At 39.2% G+C, this 19,740-nt stretch overlaps 1 protein-coding gene across 7 annotated transcripts in view; it reads left to right on the plus strand.

Annotated features, from left to right (window-relative positions):
• Positions 1 to 19,740, plus strand: part of THSD7B (thrombospondin type 1 domain containing 7B) — a 299,484-nt gene that overhangs the window by 220,891 nt on the left and 58,853 nt on the right. For all 7 annotated transcript variants that reach the window (XM_032114787.1, XM_032114784.1, XM_032114789.1 and 4 more), the window contains exon 16: positions 1,625 to 1,803. In XM_032114787.1, coding sequence (XP_031970678.1) covers positions 1,625 to 1,803 — 179 coding nt within the window. The remainder of the gene's footprint in view (positions 1 to 1,624; positions 1,804 to 19,740) is intronic.

Below are 19,740 nucleotides of genomic sequence, written 5' to 3' on the forward strand. Positions count from 1 at the left end.
GGAAGAAATTTTCCAGGGGATGGATGCCTAAATAAGCCTGAAACCTTTCTTGATACTGACTTCAGCATGAAGAGCAGGAAGGAGGCAGCGAATTGCTGCTGTGCATTGATGCCCAGGCTGTAACACAGTTCTGGTTTGGAGTGAGCAGCAGGCTTGGGCATGGTTCAGCCAGTAAATCCAGCTCTGAATGACAATAATCTCCACACCTCCACCTTGGTGTTTCATGGTTGTCTGGGGCTGGGGGTTTTGGATAGCAGCTGCTTCTGGGTTGAGTTTTGTTGTTTGGGTGTTTTTTTCCCCTCTGTGCTGCAGTGACTGTCACCTGGGTAGAGGGGGGAAACCCTTCCTGAAAGAGTCACGAAATGAGTTAATTTGGTATTCTGTAGGTGAGGAATCAAGAGGGAGTGTTCGTGTGATGAAAACCAAACAGAAATAAAGAGCATAAAAATGAGAAACATCAGAAATGTGGTAGGGGTGAAATTCAGTTATTTCCATAACCATCACTGCCAGAGCTGTCAGAGGGATGAAGCTGCCTCTAATAAAGGTTGATCTGAGCAGCCACTGGCTTTCATGATATAACATGAAATCTCTTTTTTGTTTAAATTAAAGTAATACATACAGACATGACAAGCAGATAATAGGAACTGGGGGAGAATGAACGCAGCATGGTAAGCAGGAAGGTGCAGGAACTATTCCACACTGCCAACCCAAGACTGGTGCCACTAATTCCCTGGAGACCCCCAGGGTTCAGCCACCTTCCACTGCTCTTCTGCACACCAAGAGCTCCACAGCCACTGCTGGGCTCTTCAAAATGTCTCTTCCCACATGCCAGCTCCTAGAACAGCTGTGGGGTTGGGCCTTTTTGGAGGAACCTGTTGGGTTTTAATTCACAAGGTGCTGGTCCTGCAGATGTCAGGTGTTGTGATTTCAAGCAATGATGATCTTGTGAGGACTTTCATGTCAAAGCAGCTTAAGGTGAAAGTAAAGCTTTAAAATGCCATTTTTGAAACCCAGAATAAGCAAAGCATTTGAAAAGAGGTATAAAGAAAACTTGTAAGATGTGGGAAGCAGGTTTCACCTGCTTGTCCCAAGAATGAATCCCACACTGCTCCAGCTGGCAGGCAGGTCCCTCACACATCTGATGGGAGCTGCCAGAAGAGCTCTGTCGCCTGCACCATCCTCTGGTTCTCTCTGCTGGGAAGAGAACTTGTGTCTGTCTCCTGCCTATGGCAGCTCTGGAGATGGCCAGTGTAATGCAGAAGGAGTACAGAATTGGGCTGTGCACTTAATTCTCCAGAATTTATCATGGCCACAGTTTAATAGGGAAGGTAATTGCCTCATATTGGTGACCAGCAGCTTCACAACAGGTACTTTTGCCAGCGTGTGTCCTCTACATCATTCCCTTTTATCACTGCCTTCCTTGGACTAAACCACGTAGAAATTAATTTTAGTCACTGCTGTTCTTCACAAATAGTGCCGTAACCTCGCGTTGGATGGTGTTGTCAGTCTGCCAAATGGCTTCTCCTTGAGAAGTTGTCGTTTTGTGTTGGTTGCACAGGTTACATCAGAGGATCGGAGTTTGTCGGTTGCGGTGATTAAAACCTTTCTTAAATTTTTGGTTTAGGTTACATTGAAGAGCCTTGCACGGTCCCTTGCCCGTTTGATTGCAAATTAAGCGATTGGTCCAGTTGGTCTCCTTGCAGCTCCTCCTGTGGACCGGGGGTGAGAGTCCGATCCAAGTGGCTGAAGGAGAAGCCCTACAATGGAGGTCGTCCCTGCCCCAAGCTGGATCTCAAGAATCAGGTGAGCGACGTTCCGATAGGCCGCAGAAATCTCTCTGTGCTGCATTTTGAGTCGGGATCCAAAGTTCCTGTGCTGGTGAAGAAGTTAAAGATAGGAGTTACCTCTGGGACCACACCTTGGGTCACATTTTGTAGGCAATCCTCGACCTTCCTGAAGGCTGAGGGAGAGATGCTCATGTATCAGCAGAATGTGACCTGAAACACCCTATTTCTTATATGAGGAAGTTGTTATCTCCCAGAGCACAGGAAGCCCTGGATTGATAATCCCACTTGGACAGTGTGTAGACATCAGAGAGCTCAGATGTCGTGGATATTTTAAAACTTTTTAATTCTTTCTGAGACTATGGTTGCTGTAGAAGCATTTGTTAAGTAAAAATTGCTATTTTTAGCAACGTTTCCCTTCAACACAGCACAGGTTCCCTTGAACATTAATCTCTGTATATTCAATATTGAAGTATCCCATCAGAGGAAAATAATCTTTAAATTGCTACTCTTAAAGGAAGATCAGCATCTATTTAAATGCTACTTAATGCTGTATGCATTTCTGCAAAGTGCATAGTGATTTCCTACGTTTGCTGATTAATTCTCAGCACTAATTAACACTGATGAAGTACTGTTTAGTTTTGCCTGCCTTGTATTTCAGATTCAGCCATGAAAATTAATTAATAGGATAGAAACAGTCATGCTGAAGGAACTTCATATGTATGTTATGAATAATATGAATATGTATATGTATAAAATATGTGATATGTAGAAGTACTTCAGTGGTATCATACAGAGATTTATTTGGTAGATGCTAGAGCTGATGGATTCAGTTGTTTTTCTGCACAACTATTCCTGCAGCAGTCATGTCCTGGAATGCAGCAGCACTTTCAACTCCTGATTATGAACTTGCCTCATTTTCCTCACAGTTAATTTTATTTTCCTGTGGGAAACGTGGTAAATACTCCTTGGAAATTTTTTTTTCCTTCTTCTTTTTCCTTATTTCTATTTGAAATTCATTGGAAGTAGGCTAACAGAAGCAGCAGGGACTACAGAAATATAAAACTGCTATAAAGTGTATGTTGTCCATAGCTCAGTGCTTTTCTTAATAGATCAGACAGATCACCAGAGAGGCAGAGTGAAATCCCACAGTAAGTGATAAGGTAACAATAAGCTCCTTTGTAATGAAAAAATACTGGGGTTTGTTACCCACAGACACAGCAGACTCCTTCCATTAATAGCAAACTTACTGCTATCATGTGTTGCCTATTCCCACACACATTAGAGTTGCCAGTTTCAAAAGCCTTTCAGAGGATATTAAAGGAAAGAAATTGTTCAAACTTGGAAGTTATGTCTTTGTACAGTTTATTGGTGTGCAGTGCTTGCAAAGTGCCGTGGCTGGTATTGATATAAACGTGGTTGGTGCTTTTTGCCTCTTTACCAGGAGCATACGTTGTGATCTAAAACCCACTGAATTCATTAGAGGCTTTCTGTTGCAGGCTGTAGTAGAAATAATGTAGAACTGTGTTAAGGTCTGTTTCTTTAGGTTTGTGACTTCATGTTTTTTCAAGGTGTTTTTTTGTTTGCTTGCTTTTTTTGAGCTTTTGTTTCTTTGCCTGTGAGTTTTTGAGGGGTTTTTTAGGATAAAACAGAAGCTATTTCTAACTGCTTTAGCACACAAATGGATTATCTTCTTCCAATTCAGATTTAAAGGATTGAGTCCAATTCTGTGTATTTCAGAGCTTTTGGGGTAAGAAGAAATTGTTGTGCTAATAAGGAAAATGTGTTTATGTACATGTCCATGTATTACACTTAGACATGCACACAAATACACACATTGTGCTCATGATTCTGTTCATTGCCTCCCCGAATGCTTCTTGTGAGCTTCAGGAGTTTTGCTCTGCACCCACTGGACTTGGACTTCCAGCCCAGATCTAACACACTGAGGTCCCTGGGCACGTTGCAGAATGCACAAGTTGCCTACCCAGATGGTAAATTAGCTGATGGCACTGCTGCTTAGCTGAGCTGGACACATATCGTTAATCCACTGCCAGGCAGATTGTCTGCTGCTGTTCCCTCTGGTCTGGGCAGGTTTTAAATCCTAGAGCAAAGCTCTACAGATTCATGATATATAAAAATGTGACATCCTAATTATTTTGTATAATCTGGATTAAATAGCTGCAGTAAATACTGGCTTTTGTTTGGTATCAGATATGGGAAAGCTAAATCACCATGGTGCTGAGTTTTACTTTTCACTGGCTACTGTGTTATATTGTGTTTTATGCATTTGATAAGATTTTAGGTAACTTAGAACAAATAATGAATCCTCCAGGTGCCAGTAGATTTCACTTATGATTTCCATTTTATTTTCTCCAGTATGTTTAGTTATTTTGGTTTTGTTTATTGCTTCTGAAGTTGGGTCTTGCTATTGCTTAATCAATTACTTTGGAGAACTCTCCATTTTTCCAGTGTCTTACAATTAAATCCCTCAGTCAGTTTGTGTATTTTTCTTAAGCCAGATAATCTTTTCACCCTCTTTTTGTGCAGGGTGTTGTCCAGGCTTTTTGGCAGACCTCTGTATATCCTTTTCTTCAGTGCTTTTCAGATATTTGACATAAATCTAACTACAGTGTTACTTGAAACACTATTCTAGCAATTCTTTCTTTCTTTCCATTTCCCACCATGTCTGGAGCTCTGCCAGTACAGATATTTAGTAAAACTACTGCTTTGGACAGAGGGACAATTTGCACAATCAAAACAATTTATTTCATGAATATAAGTAGTTATTTTAGTCACACAAACTGTTTTGTAAAAGACTGTCCCCCGAGAGTTTGTCCAGTCAGTGTAAAGCAGCTTGCTTGTGTATTTAAGATAGAATATTTTAGCAAAAATTTGATTTTATACAGAAAAAATTACGTATCCCATTGCTGCATGATATTCCATGGCGTTTGTGCTCCTTATTCCACAGAGAGTTTGGCTCTTCTGGAGTATCTTGAAGCTATTCTTTTGGATATCTTCATCTGCCTGTAGAGCCTCTCAAGCAGCCCGCTCTTTTTGCAAGAGATATGAGAAGTAAACTCAGAGTTAGGAGAATTAATTCAGGTTTTTTGTATTTATTCTTCTCATCGTAGGTGATGGATGAGGTTGAGACCTTCAAGATTTTATTCCAGGCTGTTTTCTAATAGAGTGCCAAACATTTGCATGGGCTGAATGCTCTTGGTATTCTTATAAAATCACGTGATTTGATATAGTCCCTTCAGCCTTAAACCCTGTGTTGCTGCCCTGTGAAATTAAAGGATAAATTACAATACTGGGGGGAAGAGATGACAGTATTTTAATGCAGCTCCATGTAATATGCAGAATTACTTTCTCCTTGTACCTCTGTTTGAAAATGGTTGAAGAGCTGGCTAACTACATTTTGCTCCATCTCTTAAAGAAAATGGGCTTTGCATATAGGGGCTGTGCAGCTCTTATCTGGGGATGTGATTGCTTCTGAACAGCCGATTGGATTAGGGGGTCAGCTGGCAGATGTTCCTGGCTGTGCCGTGCATGTTAAAAGAGGTGTAGCATTTACATTTTTCTATCCCTGCTCTTCTTGGAATGCACTTACACAGCATGCAGTTGCTAAGCTATTTAATATGTAGTTCTACATGATGAAAGGTTAAATATGAGTTAAGGGGGGTTTATTGCTTGAATATTCTTTTATAGGTTTTTAGGATTACTGTGAGAAAACGTATCTTATTTTCAAGACTCATGAATTCCAAGGATTATTTTTTTATTGATTGCTCTCATACATATTCTTGTCAAGATTTTCCCTCCTTCTCCTTCCTCCCCCTCGCTCTCTTCGCCAATACTGCGAAAGGACAAATATCATAGCAAGTAGTTTATCCCCTCTGTATATGCTGTATATATTTAAGCAAATGTTTTTAAAGGATTGGGAGTATTTGTAATGGCAGGCATAGCAGGAGAAAAATGTAGTGTATTTTGAATGTAAACTTACTGCTTTCATTAAAATGAATATTTTATTCTTAATGACATTTTCTGGTGTTCACTGTAGAATATGAGAAATAGAGACACTTTGCACATTAGAATTGCAAGTACTTCTCCTGAAATTGCATACAGGGGTTTAAGGAAAGGGGAAAGGACGCTGCTGGTGCACTTGCAGACCAGATCTCTCAGAAGCAGGTGTGAAGATGTGTGAATTTCTGGAACTTTTCGTAGAAAGTGGCTGCTTTAATCCTACTTGCACTTCAGAGAAAACAATTCTTTTCAGCATTTTCAAAACTTTTAGGCTGTTGTGTTAAAAGTTAAGTTTGAACCCAGCATCTCTCATGGCTGTCACTGAATTAGCTTCCATCCAGTCCCTGGCTGGTGAGTTGCATTTATAACCCTCTCCTTCCAGCATTAGAAATTGGTCTTCAAGAGTATCATTATTAATGTACTAACTGTAAATAGCTCCTGCTCAAATAATTTCTTTTATAATACAGATTTCTAATTTTCAGAAAAGTCACGGAACTTTTTGAAGCACTCAGAATCTCTTCCTCTCATGGATTTCAGGTGCCAGTAGCTCATTCCTGAGCCCAGTCCTGTATCAGTCCTTCAGCTGTGTCAGATACCTTCCTGTGCCATGCAGGGAATCATCTGTCTTACATTTTTCTCTGGCCCTGTCTATCAGCACTCGTTTGCTTCAAGTGCAACTTAACTTCTGGAAAACAAAAACCCTATCCTTAATCTCAGTTTTACCTTCAGAAGGTCTGATTTCCTCCCACTCTGCCTTAAAGGAAGGAATTACAGCATAAAACACGTCTGTCCTCTGATTCTAGTGCAGTTTTACAGTATCATAAAAATGACAAGTTTTTTGCCTGCTGCACTAATGTGGGAGAGTTTTCAGTGTCAAAAAATAGCAGGAACCTCCTGTTTCCCTTTACACTTTTCTTGCTGTGACTGGAAGTTTTGGTACTAAACTGCAATTTAGTTTGTTAAATGAGCAGAAGCGGCAGCCAAATCTGTGCAGCCTGAGCAGTATCTCACCTGCCTGAAGTGAGTCCCCCATGTGGGTGGGTGTTGCTTCGCTTCCAAAGGGAAATCGAGCCAGTTCCCATGTTCTCCTCCAGGATAATAACCCTGCAGTGTCTACTCTAATTCCCAGCATGTGTTAATTTTATATTCAGCTTCAATAGCTATCTACACTTGATTTTCATTCCTCCTGCAGGTTTTCTGTTGAGTAAAGAGTCATATAAACATATTTTCACAATTGCCACTCATAAAAAGCATTAGCTCCCGGAATGGAGCCATTTAACAACTTCCTCAAAAGTATTTTTCACTTGGATTTTTTTTTTTTTTTGAGATAGCTTCTTTAAACTTCTCTTTAATAAGAAAGCAACTTGATGCATGGTGTAATGCTGGTTTCTGTAATTTTGAGAGAACATTTGCACTTTGTGACCTTAAATATGTTACAGCATCAATCTCCTTCCTGGCATTACTTTCAAATCCACAAAAATTAGAGGCCTTGTGCTAATTGATTAAACTACATTTTTGCTGCCTACTACAGCCGCTACCAAGTTTTAAATGAAAAATATACCAAAGCAGGAACTTTTGGTTTAAATGAAATTTATTTGTTTTTGTCTCTGGAACTAGGAATGTACCCATAATTATTTCTGATTCAAATAGAGTTCCTATGTTTGTTGTTGAAAGGAATATTTATTGTTTAATGTGATAGCTTGTTGCAAAGTGTAGGAAAAGACAGGAATTATACCCAAAGTGGATTTCTCGGCAGAGGAGATGGAATTAAATGGAAAATCAGCCATTGAAGGTTTGGTGGCCCAGTGGAGAAAGTATTAGCATTTCACTTAAGGAACTAAAGTTCAATTGGTTTGGGTAATACTTTTTTTTTAAGGAAAAGAGTGTGGTTTGTGCTGAATCTCTCGTGGACAATATGTCATGTTGGCGGACCTGCAAACTGTGTGTGCCATAAATCAGCATGACAGCATCTAACACTGAGACTGAACTTACTCTTGCTTGTCTTTGTCTTAGGAGCAGGAGAACAAGAAGGATTGATGCCTTGGTTATTCCTTGGCAGCGGATTTAATCTTGGGTTTGTTTTTTTTTTCCCCCTTGCCTTCCTCCATGTAGGAAGTTTCTTTATTTCTTTTCAACAAAGATTTGTAATTTGTTCTCAGTTTTAGGTTTGCAATTGTTAAGGAAGGAGAGATGCTGCATAAGTTAAAATGAGGACCTAGTTTCTGTTCTAATTGGAACAAACCCAAGAATATTCAGAACACAAAATATTGGTACATCTTCACCTTTTCATATGATAGAAGATGTGAGAAACAGTTATTTGGCATCTTGCATTTTATCGCACATGACTTAGTCTTCAGAGAGAGTCAATTACACAGAAGTACCCCTTGTTGCTTTTGGCAAGTTAAATGAAGATTTTTGACACATTTTTCTTTTCTTTACTCACTTTTATAACTCCTTTCTGTACAAAATTAATTTCAAAAATATGATCTTGTTGGTTGCAAAACGTTGTTTGCTATAACGCAAGACATGAATGCGGAAATTTCTTTTGAAATAGATTCTAAGTCAAGTCCTGGAATTCATGACAGTAGTTTATAGTTCTAAGAACCTGCCACGTAAAAACTTCAAAACTTTTTGAAGTGTGAATGCAACAAGATGTTGGCAAGATGTTGGACAGGACTGTGTTGAGCAGGAGGCAGCCTGGATCTGTCCAGCGTAGGGAACTGCTGTGTAAATCTGAATCACGATGCAGAGCATCCAGCATGAACAAAGGTTGGACTGAGTTGGTAAATTAGGTACTGGTGTTGGCCTGAGTTAGCATCTATTACCCTCAGAAACCAGTGTGGGGCTGTTGGTTATTAATGAGGATTTTGGTCACTTCTTTCATTTGGCCAGTGGACAGCGGTGTCTGCAGAAGGACTGAATTTTCTCATAAATCTGTAGCAGATTCTGTGTGTCCCCAGTTTAAAGCTGACCTCATTCCAGTGGATGGCTTTATTCCTAAGAGGAACAGGAGTTTATTAAACATGGTCTGACTCACCTGCATTCTGTGAACATACCCTGAGCATTCAGAGCAGAAAATTTCTACTCTTCGGACTCTCCTTTATGAATAAGAGAGAAAAATTGGAAATGAAGTTGCTGCTCAAAGAGGGAGAAGGGACATAAAGATGTATGCTGTGTGAATTCATCTATCAGAGCTTCTGAGCAGCCCAGGAACTCTCAGGCGCCTCTTGCATGATGGTCATTAAAATAACCCTGTTCTTGCCTCTCCTGAAGTATTTAATATTGCTGTGTTGTTCTGTCTAGAGCAGTTCTCATTGATTCATACTTAACAAGTGTTAACATTTTTTCTGCTGCAGACGTTTCTTGTGGCCATTGCTCAGAAATTATAACCAAATTGTTTGTTGGGTTTGCTTTGTTTTATGTTCTGTATCTGATTGATAGATTCAGGAATGGACTTCATTTTCTTTTTATGTTGTTTAATTGGTTTCTTCCTCCAAGACAGCAGAATAAAAGTGCAGATGACCTTCTGTCCTCCTCTTGATGTCTCCCCACATGACTGGAAGGATTGTGCTGGGCTTGCCGTCAGCTAAATGTGTGCACTTGAACTGCAAGTTGAATACATGAATTTTGCATCTTCCTTAAGTGACAGCATCAAGACCATCACCATTACCAGATTGCTGGCTGGAATATGAACCACTCAGAGACTTCAGATCTCAAGGCCCAGTTACACCTTTCTGAGTGGTTGTCAAATGCAGCTCCTGTGTCAGGGAGGGCTGTTTGCAGGGCTGTTTAACCAAAGCTGAAATATGCTTTAGGCACGTTCAGGTGGGTTTGGGGAGAGAAAGGAAAAACTCAAGACACCTCCCCTGTACTGTGGTCTGGGGCTCTCCCTGCCTCCTGAAGTCCTTGTTTTAGCAGGGATACCAGGAAAAGAGTTGTAAATATGAGTATGCACAAATTCAGCTAATTCTTGTTCATTATCTATAAGTCATGACTTGTCTTTGAGTTATAAATAAGTGTGTTGCAGGCTTTAGCCACCACTAGAAAAACCAAAGGTGAGCAGATTTTTATGTATGAATGAAACGCCAAAGGATAGATTCTTCTTCTCCAATAAGATGTATATTCTGTCCATTCTAATTTTATTTACTGCTTCTCACAGGAGGAATGCATAAATCAGCAATCCTGTGCAGTTTGTTGTGATTTATTGCTTAATTAAAAGTTATGAGGGCTTTTAATCCGTCTATAATTTATATTATTTTTGAGTCAGCTGTTTCCCATATTGTAACTTAACCAGGAAACTTGCATCCTTTTATGAAGGGAGCATTTTGTGAGCCCTTGGATTCACTAATAGATGTGGCCCATGGTGGTGCCAGATTGACTTGGAGTTCCAACTCAGAGCCAAAGATAATTAAATATTAGTGCACTTAATAAAGTTTATCCAGCATCAATTACAGTTTGATGGCAAATGTAGTCTACAAGTTTTTTAGAGTTACAGATTAATTTTAAAAGGGATGCAACTCGTGTGTTTTCACAATGAACAGATGTTAGCTACACATTAATAATTTAAAAAGCAGGCTTAAAATGGTTATGTAGATATTAATGGAGGATTAATTTGGTTCTACTGCTGGACCACATGCTGTTGTCAAAACAGTAGAACATCTAGTTTTACTGTTTTGTTTTAGTTTGGTCATTGGGGGATTTTTTTTGTTGTTGATAGGTTGCTGCTGTGTTTCTTCCTTAATTAAAGTTATAACCAGCATGCAATTTAAAAACTGACCTTTTTTTTTTTCTATATGACTTACTAGTGAAGAATAAGTATATTATACAAAATTCAGGTTTTGTAGTGATAGCAGGGGTGGCTGGCTTGAGACAGAGCACTCATCTGCTTTGAACTTCAGTTGGTTTGTCTCCCTCTTTCTCAAATATCTTTATTATTTCAAAACACATGCTAGCTTCACTAGCTAGAGCTTCACTAGCAGAGCTTTGTCCAGTCCTGGAATTATAGTTTTCAGGTAAAAGGTTTTGAGGTCAGCTTGGATTTCACTGATGGCACAGGGGTTTTGCCGTGGGTTTTGGCAGGAGTAAGGGTTCCCTTTAGCTGTGAGTCAGCTGCCCTCTGTTGGTTAGTTCAGCTTGGCTGTGATTTCATTTGTGGTTCGTGTGACTTCTGGTGGGATGGAAGGGAAGAGCCTGAGTCCCAGCTGCCAGTCCTGTTTGAGACCAGTGGGGTCCTTCCAGGAACCCCCCTCTCCTCCATGTGAGGTGTAACCAAACACTCAACTGCTCTTAACCTTACCTTTAAGTTTTTTCCTTCATAACTTCATATGTAATTACAGTGTTGTCACTGAACAGGCTTCATTGTTTCTTAAACAAAAATGTATTCCTCAATTTTTTTTTACAGCCTTTTCTTTGAAATAATATTTTAGAGTAATTAATAAAACCCACTAAAGTGATTTGCTATAAAATCATGTCGAAAATGTTGTATATCACATTAGATAAAAACTGTAGATGTCTTTTGGGTAGTCAGAAAGATTTTTATCTAGGCTATTTTGTTAGACTTAGAGCATTACGTTAGACTCATGCAACATTAGTTGCATGAACTTTGGCCATTAGAAATGCCAAACCAAATAATATCTGTCAGCTTTGCTGGTCAATCTACATTCAAATTCCAGTATCTGTTAAGTTTAAATGGCCTTTATGCTCTTATAAGTTAGATTTAAATCATTACTTTGAATTTTAAATAATTACTTCACTAAGTAAAAGTGTGAGTTTTTCCTTCTCTAAGTGACATTATGAGGTTCATGAACTTTCTAATTAACTACCAGGCATAAAGATACATTATTCTTGTTCTGAAGAGTCTTAGTAAAAAGAATAAGGTGGAAAAGGTTTAGCAGTCTCTTCTAAGCAAGACTTTGAAAAGAAATGAAGATCTAATCATGTGCTACTTTTGTAATGTCTTATTGTATATATATTTAACTGGTGAAAAGTTTATGTCTGTTTGTCGATGCTGTTATACAGTGTCATATTTAATACCTGGAGTTCATGTTTTTCATTCAGTATTAGATCTTTGCTCCTCAGTCCATGCTTCCAGGTCATGCAGCTGCAGTGGTTGGACATTCCTGAGGCCCCTCAGTTGGTTTTAGTTTTATTGGGAATGCTTAGTGGTCACTACATCCAACATATGGCTCTTTATCAACGTGCAGGCTTTCAAAATTTCTTAAAATAAAGCCAGTCTGTTTCTTTAATTTCAATTCTGTGTACTCTCAAGTGGCCGTGTGGAACATACATTTTTCTTTCTGCCAGTTTGTAGCCAGCATTTCAGATTCTGTGGGAACCTATGGGTTTTTTAATGTTGCTTTTCCCCAGTTTGTAGGTGATTGTGAAGCTGGGCAGTAAATAAACAGATTTGTATTTGTTGGAACACAAACCAGTGAGTACTTTAGCAACTAGAGTAACAATAGATATTCATTAGAAAATCCATTGGAGAAATCAATTATGCTTTGAGTTTGTCTTGTTGAGAGAATGGAAGTACTTGGTCCATTCAAAGGAGATATTACTCCAGTGATCAGCAGGTGGGAAGACAAAACAGGCTTTATGGGGAGTCTCACAGGTGAGTAAAATAGTGAGAAAAGATTAATTTTCTATTCTGCGTGTTCCCAGAGCAACCATTGACAAAACAACGGGCTTTTTTGAGAGTGAGATGTGTAAGATTGTATCTTACAGTGCACAGTACATGCACAACTCATCGGGCCTGAAAAAGGAAAGTCATGATTAAACTCAGTCGGATTAAACATTTGCATATAAAAGAGGTTTTTCTTAATATTCATTTCAGGCCAGTGTTTGATAAATGACTCGCAGATTTTCATCAGCGTTCTCACGTCTTGGCTTTTGCATAATAAGAATCCTCACAGGAGTTGTATGCAAACAGCAACATTTCAGCCTAGTTACTTATCACATAGCAAATTCGAAGTACAAGTTGTATTTGGGTCATATCTGCATGCTAACCTCAGAAATTAATCCCAGCTAGACTTAGAAGAAATACTTCCTTTAACTTCATTTCCGTGTTTTCACCCTGTCATAATAATGCAGCGTACCAGGGTACCTGAGAGCTTGGCAAGGGAAGGGAACACAGGTGATTTCTGAAGTCCTTCTGATAACAGTAAAATATTTATTTGTTTTGGAGTAAAACGTTCATTTTAGGCAGATCTCTCTTAGCCTAGTGATGCTGATTCTGTGCACCTGATTCCTCTGCACTTGAGTGAAAACTAATTTGTGATTAAATCCAAAGAATGATCAGTGCCTGACAGGCATGGGTTCACAACTGAGGATGGGACACTTTTCTTTCAGTTCCTAATGGTGTTAAGGGAGTTACTTCATGCAGAGCAGCATCAGGCAGCAGTTCTTCCCACAGCATCCTGTACCAAAAGGCTCTGCTTGAAACTCGACTGTGAGAAGTTTGGGTTTGGATCCAGGCTCTGCATGGCTCATTTTCCACCTCCCCTTGTAATCCCCAGCAAGCTGTGTGTGCCTGAACTGGTGATCAGCTCTTGCTGGGAGATGGGACGTGCTCTCCAGCTGCTCCACGTGCCTGGTGGATGTGCTGACACTTCATGGGAGCTCCTCACTCCTGGAACATTCCCATAAATCCCTGGCATTTGCTGTGGCAGCAGATGCAAACACCAGTTTTATGTCCTGTTTTCCACCCAGTGTTTTTCTAACTACTGTGCTGTTCTAACCAAATGTGTCTGGCCCAACTCTCATCATTTAATTAAATAAAGGCAAATTCCAATTAACTTTTAAGACATCTGGAATCAGCTCAGCTTTTTTAATAACACAGTATTAATTTAAACAATATTTCCCCTTTTTTGGTCTAGTCAGTGAGGGTGAGACCTTGGATCCAAGTTAGCTGTGAAGCCCTAAAAAATGGGCTCCCTATAGAGCAGTCAATCATTTCATGTTCCAAGAATTTTCGTGTTTTTGCTGGATTGTGATACAATCTGCAGAATGGGCAACAGATGACGTTTGATTCAAACAACCAAAAGATAATGTTTTTGGCTCCAGCTAATGTTTATCAATGGAGTTAATAATGAAAGAAACAATCAGTCTCCACATGCTTCCCTGAAATGTGTCCAATAGTATTTGCAACACTGTTGGAGCACCATTGAAATGGTGAAATGAGGAACATTTGTTTTTTAAAAAAGGATTCATGTGTTGCAATTGGAAAAAAACCAAATGTTTGGAGCGTGTCTCAGAGTCACACAAAAATGATGTGCTCTCAGGATTGTATTGCAAGCATCCAAGGGAAAGGAGTACTCTTCCCAGAAATTTATTACAGCAGAGCCAGGTGAGGCCAGAATAACCTGAGATAATGTAATTCTATTTAAAGTAAAATAAAAGTATTGTCAGAGGTCTGTGCTTTGTTTCCTCAGTTTAAATTCTTTCTGTTAGAGTTCTGTCCCTCCATTATGCTTTGGGGGAAAAAGACTCGTTTATTTTCAGTTCTTTGTGTTGTGTAACTGGCAGTGTGTAAATAGATTTTGTTTAGGGAAGACTTCCACTTTTCAGTTTTACTATGTAAAACTTGCTGGTTTTGTTATTATGTTTGATGTGTATAAGGGTAACTAACCCATCGTTCCTACTTTGCTGGGAGGTAAAATCTTCCATTAAAATCTTCCATTAGGCCTTTTCCTATTTCTATTAAATTCAATTGATTAAAACTCTTAATGGCCTGTATGGAAACCAAAATGGGCCACTTCTGTGATGATTCCGCACCAGCCTTGCTTGGTTCCAAAACTGAAGCTGTTGCAAACAGCACTGATTGGAAGAAAAAGAAGCATTTTTCATCTAAAGGAAGTTACTAAGAACAAATATGTTGGTTCAGTGTGGGGGTTTTTTAATTATATTTGGTAACAGACTGTAAAAAATGAGCGTTTATCTTAGTAGCTTTACATTAGTCATTGCTTAAGCCAATTTATCTTTTCTTTGATACCCCAGAACTACTGAAAACCTGTTAAGAGCTGCTAAAGACAAAAACCAATTCATTACCTACTTGCAATCAAAGATCACTTTTTCAGTGGTCTTGAATTTAATTTGCATTTAATTCGAGGTTTCATTAGGATAATTGTCTATTGGTTCACTTCTGTAATTGAAGGTTTGCAAGGAAAATTAATGTGTGATCAGCTGAGGGAGAGGGGAGGCGTCACACTGCCTGTTCCAGTTCACACATGAAACACTCGTGGTATTTTCACAGGACACAGGACTTACTACAGTCACAGAAACTGCAGGCAACTGTATTTTCCAGTTGAAAACATTATTAAGTTTTGCCTGGGCATTGGGCAGATAATCTGCATTACTCCTGAAAGGCTGGCCCATCCTCTCCTGTTGAAAATCATTCCCAGGCTGAGTGGATGGGTATTTTCTTCTGTCTCATCTTTGCTGAAGTTTCCATTAGTGCTAAAAGCTCTTCTGTCTGGTATTTTCTTTATAAGAAAAAAACATCTCTATTCTCTAATGATAAGAGAGACATCCCTTACAGCTTCCTGTCTCTAGACATATTGAAACCTTTTAGCCACTCCTTGTAAAATGTGAGCTTCATTCTCAAAATTGCCCTGTTGTTTTACTTCTTCATTTCTTTGTGTTTGAATCTGAGAAATTAAGTGTCCAGATTTGTACACACCACACCAGAGAGGGTCTTAGCAGGGCTTTGTAAAACACTGGTAATTGCATTCCACCTTCTAGGGAAATTCTAAGCTAAAACCGTCCTGAATTGCATTTTTGTCTTTATTTTATTTTGTATTTATTTAAAATGTCTGTGTTTATTTCACAGCCACATCACATAATGTTTCATCTTGTGATTCCCCCCTGTAGTTTCCCAAGGCTGATTTTTGGGTGCTTTTAGTCTCCAGATACATGATCCATGCTCTGTTCTCCTGAACTGCAGCCTCTCTCCTACACTCCAGTCCACCTCTGTGTGTATCTTGCTCCACACTGTCCCACTCCTCTTGTATAAAAATGTCATTTAGCTTCTCTCTTCTGTAAAATTTGAACAGGGCTGTAGCTATTTGTGTGCCAGTATAATTGGTGAAATATTATCCAAGGCTGGCTGTCAGAGCAGTCCCTCAGCAGTGATGCTAATAACTTCCCTCCAGCCTGACGTTCCCCATTTCATGGTACTGTTGCTGTCCTACCTCTAGCAGTTTCAGGCCAATTTAAAACTTTTGTACTAATCCCCCATCTTCTTCAATTTAACTAATAACTTCCCAGGTGACACAACGTTAAAGCTTTCCCAAAATCATACTGCCAAGATCAATTTCATTTCCTTTCTCTGGAAATTGAAGGGTTTTTTTCTCTGAGAAAGATGTCAGATCAGTGTGCCTTACCTGTATTAAATCCATGTGGTATTCCCCCCCCCCAAATTCTTTTAACTTCACGGGCTTGGATTATTCTTTCCTTAACAGTTGTTCTGAGGCTTTGCTGCTGCTAAGTGTAGAAGAAAGGGCTTTTAGTTGCTCTGAAAACTTTTTTCCTCAATAAATATAGATGCGACATTTATTATTTCTGATTGTGTGATATTGTTTGTGTCTTGTTAGATTTATTAAATGTGCTACCCCACATGAAATTTTGTATGCCAGTTCATTCACTAGTTTGAATGGAATTACTTGGTTTCTAGACTTTTTTTTTTTTCTTGACCTTTGTGTCCATCTCAGCCTTGATACTTTGGTTATCATCACTGACATCAATGAGAATTGAAGCATATTTTAATGTAATTTGAAGTTACCTACTGCCTTTGGTCTGGACTCCAGCTACTCCAGCCTCAGTGTGTAGCAGCTCTGCTCCTGTGCAGATTCTCCGTGTAGTATTTGTCATCTTTCCTCACTTCTGTTAATAACTTCAGAACAGCTCCCTTGTCCAGGCTGTGGCAGCTGCCCCTCGCTGCCTCTGCTGCTCTCCTCCTCTGCCATTTCCAAACCCTAGGTTGGGCTTCCCTTTGGTGCTTTTTTCACCTCCTCTCCATCATCTCTGCAGGACTTGTTCTGATCTCCTCGGCAAGAGAGCACTGGGCACGCTGCCTTCGAGCATTTATTTCTTACTGAGATGTGGATCCCTGCAAGTACCAGCTTCTCTGACTGAAAACCTCCAGTCTCCTTCCCCTGGCAGATCTTTCAGCTTCATGATCAGTGAATTCCCAGCTGGGTCCCTCACTGTGCACAAGTTGCCCTTTTGAAGCCAAGAGCTGTGACTGAAAATGCCAGCCTGTCTTTTCTAAGGGTTCTGCTAATGCTGGGGAATCATTTGGAATTGTCATATAATCACATGCTTCAAATTTATTTTTATAACCAGCTCTTTCATTCCTCTTCCCTAGGAAGAAAAAAAAAAAAAAATCTAAAATAGCATCACCTTGTTTCAGTGGCTGAATGAAACTGTCAGTGACTGCTTTTGGGAATATCTGATTCTAGTATTTTTATTAGCAGCATTTGTTCTGCAATAAATGAGAAGTCTTTTTAAAAAATAGTGGTGCAATAACACTGTTTTCATATTAAAATCCCCCTCTGGAGGTCTGTGGTGTGTTGCTCAACAGTATTATCACAGTGGAACCATCCCAGGTGTTACTTCTGGTCCCGTGACAATTTCAGCCTGGTTTTGATAAATTTCTTCTGTAATTTAATTCACCGAGTCTCATTTACCTCTCATTCTGGTGAATCTACATGACATCAGGTAAGTCCCTTCTGATTTATATGTCTGTAAGAAGAAACTTGAGGTAGCTACATATCATCTTTATTTGAAGGCTTATAGAGCTGCACTGTGCTGCTTCTCAGCAGGAAATGCAAACGTTTGTATTTGCTTCCTGCTGCATGAACTGTAATTTTCTAGGAAGAGTTTAAATTTTTCAGTAGAACAACTAAAGAAGTATTTTAGTAAAAATTTTGACTTAGAATGTGTGTGTGTTAGTATGTACACAGAGAAGATCCTGGAGAAAAAATGAAATTGTGAGCTAAGTTGAACGTACACTGTACTTGTTTTGATTGACCTAAACACTCATTTATGTCAGAAATTCAGTAAGAACTTCCAGTGGTCATATGGAAGGAAATACACATGTAAGATACTGAGATGACTTAAATCCTGTTGAAATGTGCAGGAATCAATAGAGCAGCTTGGTTTGGTTTCACAGCTTTGCAGAGGCTGAAGTTGCCCTCCTCCTCTGGTGGTGTGGTACTGCCCTTTGGTCAGGGATTGGTCATGGATTCATTGATACTGTGTTCAGTCTTGCCAGTTTTCACCTTTAAACACAAGTTTGAGTATGCAACTGCAGGTGCCACGTGGGAAATGCAGAGATGTTTAATGAGTGATCGATGTTTTTCACCTTGTCATTAAATGTTAGCCATGAATATTTCTTCACATGAAAAGTAAATAGGAAAGCATGATGCTGGCCAGCAGGTCATGGAGAAAATTAATGTTGAGAAAAATTTTCTCAGAGGTACTGTGGAAAAATTAGCTGCACAAGTTAGTGGCCTGGATGCAACTACTGAATACAGCAAGCAAATATAGATATATATAGATTTGTAAGAGAGAGTGTAGAAAAGTTAAAGAACTTCTAGCCGTTTGTTTGCTGGAAACATTTGCCTTTGGGGATGGTAGCTGTGAGGTCAAAGATAATAAAGACAGATCCACATGAACAGTTTTCAAAAAGGTCTTCAGTTATCAATAGTGCAAATCTAGAAAAAAGAGCTTTTTTCCTGTTGGAAAATACCACTGTCATTTTTTTCCCACTTAAACCCCAAGCTGTAGACTGTTGAAAGGTCAGACTTGATGGACTCATTTGGGAATATGTGGTGTCAGAGTAGAGCAAAATGGACACTGTCAGTGCGGGTGTCTCTGTTCTGTCTCACCTGTCTGTCTATCCCAAATACACTTAAATGACAAATTATCTGCAGCTGGAACTGTGGTCCTGTCTGCATATTCGTTTTACCTCTGGTCTTCTACCTCAGTCATTTGGTAGAGTGATGGATTTCAATGAAGACACTCATACATTAAATTCTAGCTACACCCAAGCAGGGCTTCACTGCTAAATAGCAATGATGTTCCTGAAGTGGTGCTCCTGATCGGATAACAAGTTTGAAACAGGAGAGACCATGATTATGAAAGTGCTTTCTAAATCAGTGTGCAACCTAAGAGTTAGACTTCTTTTATTCCTCACTTTAAAGATGCCTTGTAGGACTTATTTCTTCTTTAATCAGCCAGTAAAAGCCGTTTTCAGAGGAATAGTCTCTCCTTTAGAAGAGAAAACCTGTGTATTGCAGTGTTGTTTGTATTGACTATTAGGGAGACATTAAACTATTTGCAAAGCTAATGGATATACCCTGATAAAATGCATTCAGATCCTTACCCAAACAGCACATGAGAAAATCTGATCAGCTCAGAATGGTTTAGATAAAAAACTAATGAGCGTGAAGCCTAAGTAATGACTGCCAGGTTGGGCTGATTGTTTGTCTGGTGCTTTGGGCTAAAAAGGGGCCATTTATATGATCTGCAATGATGGCAGCTTTATTAAAAGTAGCATTGTTTTGGTCCCAGTATAAATATCCAAATTCCCTGGACAACTGCCTTCTTTTTTTTTAATTTGAGAGTCCTTTTATTCTTTGTGACTCTTCAAAATTAGTGACACATTCTTCTGTTAGTCACATAAAATCCACTTTTTATTAATATGCATTAGCTCTTACCCATAGCCCAGACACTTCACCATAACACAGAAGGGTATAATAGGCTGAATTATCCTTAAGCAATTGCAGCTGTAACTATTTCATGTCTTATTGTGGTATGTAAATTTGATTCTTTGCCGGGTCCCATGGACATATCTTCATTTTGACTACTGGAAGGCACAGTGGGATAAATGGATTAAAGTAGAACTAGCTCTTAGCACTATTTCTTATCACTTTTA

This window comes from Corvus moneduloides, chromosome 7, assembly GCF_009650955.1.
Source record: "Corvus moneduloides isolate bCorMon1 chromosome 7, bCorMon1.pri, whole genome shotgun sequence".
Lineage (NCBI taxonomy): Eukaryota > Metazoa > Chordata > Aves > Passeriformes > Corvidae > Corvus > Corvus moneduloides.